This window comes from Delphinus delphis, chromosome 13, assembly GCF_949987515.2.
Source record: "Delphinus delphis chromosome 13, mDelDel1.2, whole genome shotgun sequence".
NCBI lineage: Eukaryota > Metazoa > Chordata > Mammalia > Artiodactyla > Delphinidae > Delphinus > Delphinus delphis.
Window position 1 is genome coordinate 31645537 of NC_082695.1, and position 13055 is coordinate 31658591.

Here is a 13055-nt window from a genome sequence, read left to right on the forward strand (position 1 = left end):
AGCGGCCAACACCTGACAGAGGTAAGGGAGTGAGGAGGGAACCATCCAATGGAAAGCATCCAGGGCAAAAGTCAAAGCGGATGTGAAGGCCCAGGGCAAGATGTGCTGGGGACTGGATATGAAAGCTGGTGTCCAGGGGAGTCGGCACATGATGTTGAGAGATGGCAGCATCCAGGTGCCTTCAGAGCAATGAGGTGCACTAAGTTCACCATGGCAGGTAAGTGCAGACAGAAGTTCCAGTGCTCCGAGGTTGAGAGGGTGAGAAGTAACAGGCCGAAGAGACTCAGAAGGAGCAGCCTGTGAAGTGGGGGGAAAGCCAGGAGCTTAGGGGGTCCTTGAAACCAGGTGAAGAGAGTGTTTTCTTAAAGAAGGGAAAGATCAACCCAGGCAGTTGTAAAGACAAAATGAAGCACTGGATTTCACAACAAAAGAGTCCTCCGGTGACCTCGACCAAAGAGCAATTCTGAAGTGTTGAGGGGTAAAGCTTGACTGTAGTGCCTTCAAGAGAGAAGGAGAGGAAGAAACTGGAGTATATACACAAATGATCCAAGGAGTTTTTGCTATAAGTGGAGCAGAGAAATGGGAGTAGACTTGAAGGGGGTCAAGAGAGAGTTTTGTGGAGATGAGAAAAATTACAAAACTGTTTATGCAGAGAGAAATGGTGTGGTTGGGAGGGAAAAGCTGATGACAGAGGAGAGGATGGGAGACTGACCAAGCCCTCGTCCACAGGAGGGAGGCGCCGCCCTAAACAGGAGCACGGGTATTTCGTCCCAACTGTGAAGGGGGGCAAGAGGAAGGTAAGGACACAGAGGCACGTGGACAGAATTTTCTTTTTACTCCTTTCTGTCCCCCTTCAGGGGAATAGGAAGAATGAATCTGGACTGAGAGTTGAGCAGGAAGTTCAACACAAAGGATGTCGAGATGATGAAAGTGCCACAATTTCTCCTTTCGTTTGCATGAATCTCCAGACTCTCCAACTTTCAGAGTCACATTTAAAAGACGCAAAAATCTACTCCACATCGACTAAACTATTTACATTTAAATTTTGAAAATATTTTCGGAAAGTCATACTGTTCTTATGTGAGAATTAAAAAATCTGACACAGTGATTTTGATTTTCTATCTAAAGAAATTTGTAAAGTACACTTACAATAAGAGCAGCATATTTCTTTTAGAGTAATCAGAGAATGTAGGAGTAAAAACATTAAAGAATGCTTACCTATATTACCTCCAATTTCATATAATCTTTGGTTCTGGATCTTAATGCCTTCTGATGAACCATGACTGAGAAAAGAAGAAAGCAATATAATTTAAACCCTCCTCTGTGATCTGGGGTAAACCTGTGGATTAAATAATCATGGCAACAAACAATCACTCTGCCTTGGGTGAAATACACCACACAAATCATTATTATGACTGAAGTGATGATAAAATCTTTTTTTTTTGCTTGACACAGACAAGCATCTGAGGCAGAGAGGAAGCTGGACGCCACCAGGCTTCACGGCCACCCCAGCCCTTCCATCCACCACTGTCAGCTCCTCTTAAGAGAGGACACCTTATTGACACATCAAGGCTGGCCAAGGAGCAGCTGGATGTTTAATATTGCCTTGTCAAGGGCAACATTACTCTCAGTTCAAAAGCCATCAGGTTCCATTTCTGTATTTGCCAAAAATTGAATGAGATTCTTTCCTCAGCCCATGGCACATTTCTAAGCTTGCCCAGTGCTTTGTAAACTAACGTTGACTTTGTTGCATGTCTCTGCCCTTTGTTGCATGTCTCTGCAAGTCAGAGAAAATAATTGTCCAATTTTAATCTTCCATCCCAGACTAGGCTGCCGGGTCAGAAGAGTCTGGAAAGACCATCGCTGAGCTCCTGCCCACTAGAACTGTCAGCTTGGTTACTCAAAAAGATGGTCTTCGGCTCTCTGCTGTGAGGGAGAACGACGTGCACCCTCTTTGTTTAATTAAACATTTTATTTGAGATAGTTGTAGATTTGCATGTGGTTATAAGAAAATATACAGACACATCCTTGTGTACTCTTTACCTAGTTTCCCCAATAGTAAAATCTTCCAATACCCTAGTGTGATGTCACAACCAGAAGCGCCACATGGATTCTGTCAAGGTACAGAACATTTCCTTCCCCACAAGACTCTTCTTGTTCTCCTTATAGCCACACCCACCTCCCTCCCCCTGTCCCCATCCTCCGCCCCTTATCCCTGGATTCTACATTTCTATAAACTTGTCATTTATAGAAACATTATATAAATGGAAACACACAGTATGGAACATTTTTGTAGTGGCTTTTTTTTTTTCCAGTCAGCATAGATCCCGGGAGATTCACCCAGGCTGCTGCATTTTTACTGCTGCGTAGCACATGTGATATGGATGGACCACGACCTGTTTAGTCATTTACCTGTTGAAGGACATAGGTTTTTTCTTTTCCAGTTTTTGACTATTATAAATAAAGCTGCTATAAGAATTTGTGTACAGGTTTCTGTGTAAACATAATCTTCATTTCTTTGGGATAAATGCCCAGGAGTGTGAATGCCACATCACACAACAGTTGCATATTCAATTTTATAAGAAACTGTCAAACTGTTCTACAGAGTGACTAGACCATTTTACATTCCCACCACTGATGTATGAGTAATTCAGTTTTTTTGTATCTTCACCTGTACTTGGTGTTGTCATTATTATTATTTTTTAGCCATTTTCATAGGTGTTTAATATGTCATTGTGGTTTTGTATTTCCCTAATGGTTAAAAATACTGAACATCTTTCCATGTGCATATCTGTCATTTGTATATCTTCTTCTGTTCATGTCTTTTGCCCATTTTCAAATTGGATTGTTTGTTTCTGCACTGTTGAGATTTGAGTGTCCTTTATACATTCTAGATACTAGTCCTTCGTTTGATATGTACTTTATAAATATTTTCTCCAAGTCTTTAGCTTGTCTTTTCATCTTTTAAACAGGGTCTTTCAGTGTACAAGTTTTCAATCTTGATGAAGTCCAATTTACCAATTTTTGTTTCGTATGAGTCATACGATGTCAAGTTTAAGAAATTCTTCACTAGTCCTCTATCACAAAGGTTTTCTCCTATGTTATTTTCTAAAAGTTTTACCCAGTTGCAGAAGATCTCCTCTTTTCCTAAATTTGCTGAGTTTTTATCATGAATTGGTGATGGATTTTGTCAAATACTTTTTCTGTATCATTTAACATGATCATATGATTTTTCTCCAATTGATATGATGGATTACAGTAATTGATTTTTGAATGTTAAACTAATCTTGCATACCTGAACTAAATCCCACTTGTTCTAGGTATAATTCTTTTAATATACTTTGGATTAGATTTGTTGAGGGCTTTTGTATCTAAGTTCATGACAGATATTAGTCTGTAGTGTTTGTTTTGTATTATTTTGGTCTGGTTTTGGTATCGGGGCAATACCAGTTTCCATGATCACTCTCCTCAACCTCTGGCAATCACTCAGCTACCCTGCATTTCTAAAATTTTGTCATTTCAAAAATGTTATATAAATGAAGTCTTGCAATATGTAACCTTTTTTTGCTCAACATGGCTACTCCTTTTCAATATGATTGGAAAGTTGCTTTTAAAGGATATCCATCAGTTGTACTAGAGACCATCAAACTGTACCTGCTTTATCATGGTTAGATTTAAACTAGTGCTTCTCGTCTTTTAAAAAAACCTCAGGGCAAATGTTTATCCCTGAATAAGTATGCCTGTACAAAAATTATCATGATTTATGCTCTTTAACATGACTTAAGGCAGATATGCAAAAAATATTTTGTCAACATCACTCTGATCCTAAGGTTTATTGGTAGTAGGTTTTAGGGAGACCAACAGCTATGATGTTCACTCAACTACATAAACTCTACTTGATATAGTCATGTTACAGCCCAGTGGAGCCTGGAATAATGATATTCCTAGAAATCTATCAAGATATCTACAAAACTAACTTGCTAATTTTTTTATTCAAATAAAAAGTAAAACCAATTGAGTAAATGAAGACACCGGGACAGAAGATACCTATTTTAGAATCCCAATTGTAGAAATTCCTTGAAAAAAAACTTTTGTTACTGATAATTCTATGGTCTACTTAACTTCTTTCTCTACTTCTGATTCTTCATTTACTGGTGAAGTCCTTACAGTAACAGGTTCTAAGTTTTCAAAAAGGTCAAATTTTCAAATGCCTGGAGTTTCTCATCAGATAAAAGTTCATCTTCCTGTACAGAGACTCATATTCACTTCTACTCACCTGTTCTCATATTGAAATTTCGCCAAGATGTCTTTGGCTTTGGTTTGACTGTTGAGTTGAATGGCCATGGACACCTTGGAGAGAAGGGGCGCATGGATCCTTATGACTCCCTCCGGCACGTCAGACTGCCAAGGAGGAAACATGCGGTACATTCTGTTAAACTCAATGATTACACTTAAGAGACATGAAAATCAGTGGCATTCCAAATTAGGGAAACATGTAAACATGACCAGGATTTAACCAGAATGAAACATTGCTTTCTTCCTAACAGGAGATTTACTAATGACTAAACTTAATCTGGGATTTTACTTTTGTTACAGGCTTAGGTCTCACTATAATGCCTTAAAATCATGAGGGAAGAAAACTGGGTTGTGTTCATTGCAGCACTATTTACAATAGCCAGGGCATGGAAGCAACCTAAGTGTCCATCGACAGATGAATGGATAAACAAGATGTGGCACATATATACAATGGAATATTATTCAGCCATAAAAAGAAACGAAATTGAGTTATTTGTAGTGAGGTGGATGGACCTAGAGTCTGTCATACAGGGTGAAGTAAGTCAGAAGGAGAAAAACAAATACTGTATGCTAACACAAATATATGGAATCTAAAAAAAAAAAAATGGTTCTGATGAACCTAGGCACAGGACAGGAATAAAGTCGCAGACGTAGAGAATGGACTTGACACGGGGATAGGGAAGGGTAAGCTGGGACGAAGTGAGAGAGTGGCATGGACATATATACACTACCAAATGTAAAATAGATAGCTAGTGGGAAGCAGCTGCATAGCACAGGGAGATCAGCTTGGTACTTTGTGACCACCTAGAGGGGTGGGATAGGGAAGGTGGGAGGGAGACGCAAGAGGGAGGGGTTATGGGGATATATGTATGCATACAGCTGATTCATTTTGTTACACAGCAGAAACTAACACACCATTGTAAAAAAAATTATACTCCAATAAAGATGTTAAAAAAAAAATCTGGGTTGTGACAAAAATCTAATGTTTTTATCAGTGCATTTTCTTGAACAATGTCCTAAATAAGCCTACTTGAAGTAGGATTCTGTATTTCAATTTATTTTAAGAAAATCAACCTTCTGAAAAATTTAAGGATCTAATTGAAAAATGTGGCTTTTCAAATATTCTTTTTCTTTAGTCAGTAGCAATGAATGGTCACTCCAAATTGAATTCCATATGGGCACCAAACTTGATCCTTCAAAGTGTCCTATTAACACTGTGAAGAATGGAGTGTGGGCAGCTGTTGGGGAAGAGTGTCCCTGCTTTCAGGTGCTCTGATTGGCTTGGGGACCTCAGAGCTCTCATCTAAATGAAATATTCAAAGAATGGTGCTGTCTAATTAACAATAAAGTCTCTTTTGTTAGAATTGAATGGAAAATTCCTTTTGTTTCAAAATCTTGAATGTTTTAAAAATTAATTCTCTATTTGGAGATAAGCAGAAATAAATTTCTATTTGAGGATCTGGCTACTCTTCAGGTAATTGTTTTAAATCTGTGTTCTCAAGGGACAATACTGTTGGTGTAGTTTTATGTGAATTTACTCAGTATATCCCCTAGAAAAAATGTGTTATGGATTGAATTGTGTCCTCCCTCCCGCCCCCAACCAAATATGTTGAAGTCCTAAGCCCAGGACCTCAGAATATGACCTTTTTTGGAAATAGGGTCATTGCAAATGTAATTAACTAAGACGAGGTTCAAATTGGAGCACGGCGGGCCCTTAATCCAATGTGATTGGTGTCCGTATAACAGGACACACACACACACACAAACAGGGTGAATGCCATACAAAGATGGAGGCAGAGATTGGAGTGATGCATCATCTGTAGGCTAAGGAAGGCTAAGGACTCCTGGCATCACCCAAAGTTAAGAATGATGTCAGAAACACGTCCTCCTTTCACGACCTTCAGAAGGAACCAACTGAATCAACACCTTGATTTCGGAGTTTTAGCCTCCAGAACTGTGAGAGAGTAAATTTCTATTGTTTTAATCCACCCTGGTATTGTTACTGCAGCACTAGGAAACTACTTTTTAAGGGTCAGTTCTAACAGTACTTTTCTACTATTACCTGTGAGAAGCAGGAGAGCATGCCAGGGAATGGCAGTGAGTGGTTTAGAGCTGGGAGGGGGCAGGGAGCCCCTGGTTCACTGCAGTCAAAAGCACCCTCCCAAAACACTCCTGTGGGCATCTCACGTCCGTCCCCTGCCAGCTCCACAGAAGCCTCTTAAGATAAATTTCACACTCCTGATATCATTGAGCCAGTTATAATGATCACATTTTCCCTCTAACTTTCTAGAGTATTCACTCTTGTGAACAGAATGTCTAACCACAAATTCTGAGTCATCAATTAGTTGAGTCCTTATACATTCCTTCATGTGCTACACTGGAAATGTCAAGTTTGAAGGTGTATCATGAGCAAAATTATACACAGATGAGGTGGATATAGCCAAAGAATACTGTGTAAGGAGTTAATAATTAGGGAGGAAAGGAAATGATTTGTTTTCTTACCATTCTTCTTGTAGAGGGTGATTTTTGTAGTACCTTTGAAGTCTTGGGGCTTATAACCTAAATAAAAAACAGTTAGTCTTTAGGATTAACGTTGAGAAAACAAGCATATGCTGCTGTTGGAAGTGTAAACTGGTACAATCTTATGGATAACATTTTGGCAATATTTATCAAATTATAAAATGCATATGCACTCTGACCCAACAATTCCACATCTATAACTTTATCCTTCAAATAGACTTCATTTGTGAGAAATGACATATGAACATGTTTATTCACCAATGCATAAACTTTAATAGCAAAATATTGGACACAATCTAGCTGTTCAATGATACGGGAATACTTAAATAAGTTTCAGTGTGTCTATGGAATACCATGCAAAAGAAGCAAAGAAGAAGGCTGTGGACTGATGTGGAATAATCACCATGATTTCATAAGTCATTAAAGAAGATGCAGGACAGTGTTTCAAGTATGTTATCATTCATGTAAAAAAAAGGGGGAAGACCATATATTCGTATTTGCTTGTATGTCATAGTGTCTCTCTGGACATATATGTACCTGTGTGTTCCTGTGCACACACATGCTGTCATTGGTTGTCGACATTACTTGTGTTCAGGAGGGGAAGTCAGAGATGGTCAACTTTTATTCTATACTTTTTCCCCTTCCAATATTTTGAATTTTGTAAACTGTCAATGAATTGTCTATTCCAATCAAAGTCAGGAAGTAAAAACATAGTATAGTACAACAGAACTGAAGAAAGACTATTTCTTCATCTGTAAGCGCTTGCTTTCATGGTACTTATAGCCTTTTAAAATTTTACTTAGTTCTATTTATAATTAAAACATTAAAGCAACTGACATTCATATAGCATTATACAGTTGACCCAGTGCTTTACACCCACATTATGTGAGTTGATGCTAATGACAACTCTGTGAAATAGATATCATTACTTTTTTCCCCAAATTGAAAATGTTTTTTAAAATTTTGTTGGAGTATAGTTACTTTACAATGTTGTGTTAGTTTCTACTGTACAGCAAAGTGAATCAGCTATATGTATACCCATATCCCCTTTTTTTTTTATTTCTTCCCCATTTAGGTCACCACAGAGCATTGAGCTCCCTGTGCTATACAGTAGGTTCTCACTAGTTATCTATTTTACACATAGTATCAATAGTGTATATATGTCAATCCCAATCTTCCAATTCATCACAACCCCCCATCCCCCTTGGTATCCATACGTTTGTTCTCTGCATCTGTGTCTCTATTTCTGCTTTGTAAATAAGATCTTCTATACCAATTTTTTCATATTCCACATATATGCGTAAATATATGATATTTGTTTCTCTCTTTCTGACTTACTTCACTCTGCATGACAGAATATTGAGGCTCTGAGAAAGAATTTAATTTGCCCTGGCTCACAAAGACTGACCTGACCCCAGCTTCAGCTCCACACACATCATACTTAGGCCGTTGAAGTTTTCCAGAATGAAAATGGCAGAGTAAGGACTCCAAAAGTCTGTCCCTCCATAAAAGTAATGAACAAACTGCCAAAAACTGTCATTGTCAACTTCTTCAGAACTCTGGAAACTAACCCAAAAGTTGCAGCCTGGGGAGTGCTTACGTAAGAAAAACAGCTGAATCTTGATAAGAGTGAACTTTGTGGCATTTTAACTTACACTTTCCCATCTCAGCTCCACAGTTCTGCGACAGCCTTAAAAATAACAGCCTGCATTCCTGGTATAGGTACTGAAGGGAGCAGAATGGACCTCATTCACAAAAAATTCTAATTATTTGTTCCCTGGAAGACTGGCTTGCTTTTAACTTGCCTAACTTGGAACTTGACCAGTGCTAAAGCGGTGTAATGTTGAAAACATTTACAGGCAAATGTTTTAATCACTGCTGCCTGATGTAGTGGGTAAGAGTTGGGGGAAAAAATAACTAACGAAAAAATCTTGGGAGGCAAGCCTAGAGAATGAGATGCTTTGGGGAATAAGGTCTTTGAACAGCTCCAACATATACCTGAGAATCTAGAAGGACATGGGCATGCCCAGGGCTGTACACATATTCAGGAAAGACCTGAAAAGAACTTAAGCTCTCACCTCTGGCTGACCTTTAAGCTCTGTCCAAACAGGAACTGAAGGTTCAGGTCAAGTTGTAAACTGCCTGGCTGAATACTGAAGGTGTGTCAAGCACACAAACACACAGAGCTCGTCTGCAAAGACTGGGAGATTTTTTTGGTTTCAGATATTTAAGATAATCTCTGTGCAAACATCAGCTAACCACTAGGCTAATGGAACAGAGACTTCAGTGGCCACACTAAACAAAGAATATAGACATAACAAAATTAGTTCAGCAGAAAAGTCATGAACAAATAAATAACAGCTATAACAAGCAGCAACCAGGGGGAGGGGGAAGAATCCAAAGCTGCCACATTTTAACATTCAAAATGTCCATTCTTCAATAAAAATTATGAGACAGGCAAAAAAAATGGCAAGAAAATATGGCCCGAACTTCCCTGGTGGTACAGTGGTTAAGAATCCACCCGCCAATGCAGGCGACACAGGTTTGAGCCCTGGTCCAGGATGATCCCACATGTCGCAGAGCAACTAAGCCCGTGCGCCACAACTACTGAGCCTGCATGCCACAACTACTGAAGCCTAGAGCCCGTGCTCCGCAACAAGAGAAGCCACTGCAATGAGAAGCCCGCACAGTGCGACAAAGAGTAGCCCCCGCTCGCCGCAACTAGAGAAAGCCCTCGTGCAGCAACGAAGACCCAACGCAGCCAAAAATAAATAAATTAAATAAATTAATTTAAAAAAAAAGAAAATATGGCCCATACACAGGAAAAAAAAAGTTAGTGTCAATAGTTTCAAAAGAAACTCCTTAAGGAAACCTAGACATTGGACGTACTTGAAAAAGCTATTTTAAATACTTTAAAAGAACTAATGGAAACTGTGTCTAAAGAACTAAAGAAAACCATGAGACTGATATCTCACCAAATAGAGAATATCAAATAAAGAGAATACATCATAAAAAGAAACCAAAAAGAAATTATGGAGCTAAAAAATGTCCAATTGAAATGAAAAGCCTACTACAGAGGTTCAACAGCAGATTTAAGAAAGCAGAAGAGGGAATTCCCTGGTGGTCCAGTGGTTAGGACTCTGCGCTTTCACTGTTGAGGATCTGGGTTCAATCCCTGGTCAGGAACTAAGATCCCACAAGCTGCACGATGTGGTCAAAAAAAAAGCAGAAGGAAAAAATCAGCAAATCTGAAGATAGGTCATTTGAGGTTATCCAGTCTTGAAACAGGAAGAAAATAAATGAAGAAAAATGAACAGAACCTAGAGGAACTGTGGAACAACACCAGCACACCAACGTACACACAGTTAGAGTTCCAGAAGGAGTAGAGAGAAAGGAACAGAAAGAACGTTTGAAGGAACAATGGCTGAAAACTCCCCAAATTTGCTGAAAGACAATGATCTATGTATACAAATAGCTCAACAAACTCCAAATAGGATAAAATCAAAGAGATCCACACCAAGAAACATCATGATCACACTGTCAAAAGACAGACATAAAGAGAGACCCTTGAAAGCATTAAGAGAAAAATCAATTCAAGTACAAGAGCTCCTCAATAATAATAGCTGATCTCCCAGCAGAAACCATGGAAGCCAGAAGACACTGGGGTGACATATTAAAATTGTGAAAAAAAAAAAATATTGACAAGCAAAATTCCATCTGGCAAAACAGTCCTTAAAAAATGAAGACTGGGAGTTTGGGGTTGGTAGATGCAAACTATAACATTTAGACACTCCCTTGATAAGCAAAAGCTGAGAGAGTTCACTGCTAGCAGACCTACCTTAAGAGAAATGCTAAAGAGAGTCCTTCAAACTGAAATGAAAGGACACTAGACAGTAACTCGAATCCACATGAAGAAATAAAGAATATCAGTAAAGGAAATTACTTAGGAGAATATAAAAGGCAATATAATGTATTTTTTGTTTATAACCTCACTTTTCCCTTATCTAATGTAAAAGACAAGTACATGACAATTATAAATTTATGTCGATGGGCACACAATTTATAAAGCTGTAATATGCAGCAATAACAGCATAATGTGGGGGGACAGAAGAATATAGGTAGAAAGTTTTTATATACTTAAGGTATATTAATATGAACTAGATTGTTATAAATTAAGATGTTACTTATAATCCCCAGGGCAACCACTAAAAAGATGATTCAAAAATATATAGTAAAAAACAACAACAAAAGAATTAAAGTGGTACACAAGAAAATATCTATTTTACACAAATGAAGGCAGTAATGGAGAAACTGAGGATTAAAACATGTAAGACATATAGTCCAAAATTAAATAACTGAAGGGAAAAATAGAAAGTTCTACAATAGTTGGAGACTTCAATACTTCACTTTCAATAATGGATAGAAGAAGTAGGTAGAAGATCAGAAAGAAAACAGAAGACTTAGACAACACTATCAACCAACTAGATCTAACAGACATATATAGGACAATGACAGCACAATCCATTCTGAAGTACACATAAAACACTGTCCAGGATAGACATATGTTGGACCACAAAACAAGTCTCAGTGAAGTTTAAAATATCAAAATAATACAAAGTATGTTACATAACCACAATGGAATAAAATTAGAAATCAGTAACAAAAGGAAATTTAGAAAATTTACAAATATGGAAATCAAACAACACATACCTAAATAACCAATGGATCTAAGGGAAATTAGAAAAGACCTTGAAATGAACAAAAATGAAACACAACACACCAAAACTTACTGGATGGAGGAGAAGTAGTCCTCAGAGGAAAATTTATAGATGTAAATGCCTATGTTAAAAAGAAAGATCTCAAATTAATAGCCTAACCTTCCGCCTTAAGAAACTAAAAAAGCCAGCTAAACTCAAAACAAGCATAAGGAAGGAAACAATACAGATCTGAGTTTTAATAAGGACTAGAGAATAACAAAAAACTAGAGAAAATAATGAAACAAAAGTTGGCTCTTCAAAAAGACCAATGAAATGGACAAACCCTTGGTTAGACTGACCAAGAAAAGAGAGAGGATTCAAATTATTCATCAAGAGTATAACTGGGGACATTACTACAAACCTTATACAAATAAAAAGGATTATAAGAGAATACTATGAACAATTTGTATTTCAACAAATTAGATAATCTAGCTAAAACAGATAAAATCCTAGAAACACACAAACTGTCAATACTAACTCAAGAAGAAATAGAAAATCTGAATAGAGCTATAACAAGTAAAGAACTTAAGTCAGTAATCCCAAAAAAAAAAAAAAAATTCCTACAGAGAAAAGTCCAGGACCAGATGGTTTCACTGGTGAATTTTACCACACATTTAAAGAAGAAGTAACACTAATCTTTCTTAAACTCTTCCAAAAAATTGAAGAGGAAGGAGCACTTCCCAACTCATTCTATAAGGCCAGTATTACCCTGATACCAAAGCCAGACAAAGACATAGCAAGAAATGAAAAACTACAGACCAGTGTCCCTTATAAAAGTTGATGCAAAAATTCTCAACAAAATACTAGAAAGTCAACATAGAGTTGCCATATGACCCAACATATGCCCAAGAGAAATGCAACACAAATGAAAAATAAGAAGTGAAATACTGATACATGCTACAACATGGATGAACCTTGAAAACATTATGCTAAGTGAAAGATGTCAGACATAACAGGCCACATACTACATGCTTCCATTTATATGAAATGTCCAGATAGGTAAATTCATAGAGCTAGAAAGTAGATAAGAATGTGTCAGGGATTGTGGGGAGGGGGTAATGGGGAGTGAATGCTTAATTGGTATGGGGTTTCTCTTGGGGGGTGGTAAAGATAGTCTGGAATTAGATAGTTGTGATGGTTGCACAACTTTGTGAATATACTAAAAGTATATACTAAATTTTATACATTTTGAAATAGTTAAAATGGTAACTTTTATATTATGTGAATTTTTTCTCAAAACAAAATTTTTTTCCCAAATTTAATGTGCTGGTTCTAGTTGATCTGAAGTCACTTTGCCTATAATCAATGAGGGAACACAGCCATTCAGCCTGTTTGTGATAAATCAATTAGCAATACTCCTACCTTACTGCCTTGCGATTTACTACTCCTTTCCCTGAATGAACTTTCCCCTCCTTTCTCCCTTCCAAATGCTACTACCCATCCTTGAAGATGCAGCTCAAATGCCACTTCCTCCGTGAAGTC

The 13055-nt window shown here is 37.7% G+C and overlaps 1 protein-coding gene across 1 annotated transcript in view; it reads right to left on the reverse strand.

The window, feature by feature from the left end:
- Positions 1 to 13055, reverse strand: part of ARHGAP28 (Rho GTPase activating protein 28) — a 148047-nt gene that overhangs the window by 3370 nt on the left and 131622 nt on the right. Inside the window, exons 16-18 of the mRNA XM_060029499.1 lie at positions 6799 to 6855; positions 4277 to 4401; positions 1219 to 1283 (exon numbers count right to left, since the gene is read on the reverse strand). Of these exons, the coding sequence (XP_059885482.1) occupies positions 1219 to 1283; positions 4277 to 4401; positions 6799 to 6855 (247 nt within the window). The remainder of the gene's footprint in view (positions 1 to 1218; positions 1284 to 4276; positions 4402 to 6798; positions 6856 to 13055) is intronic.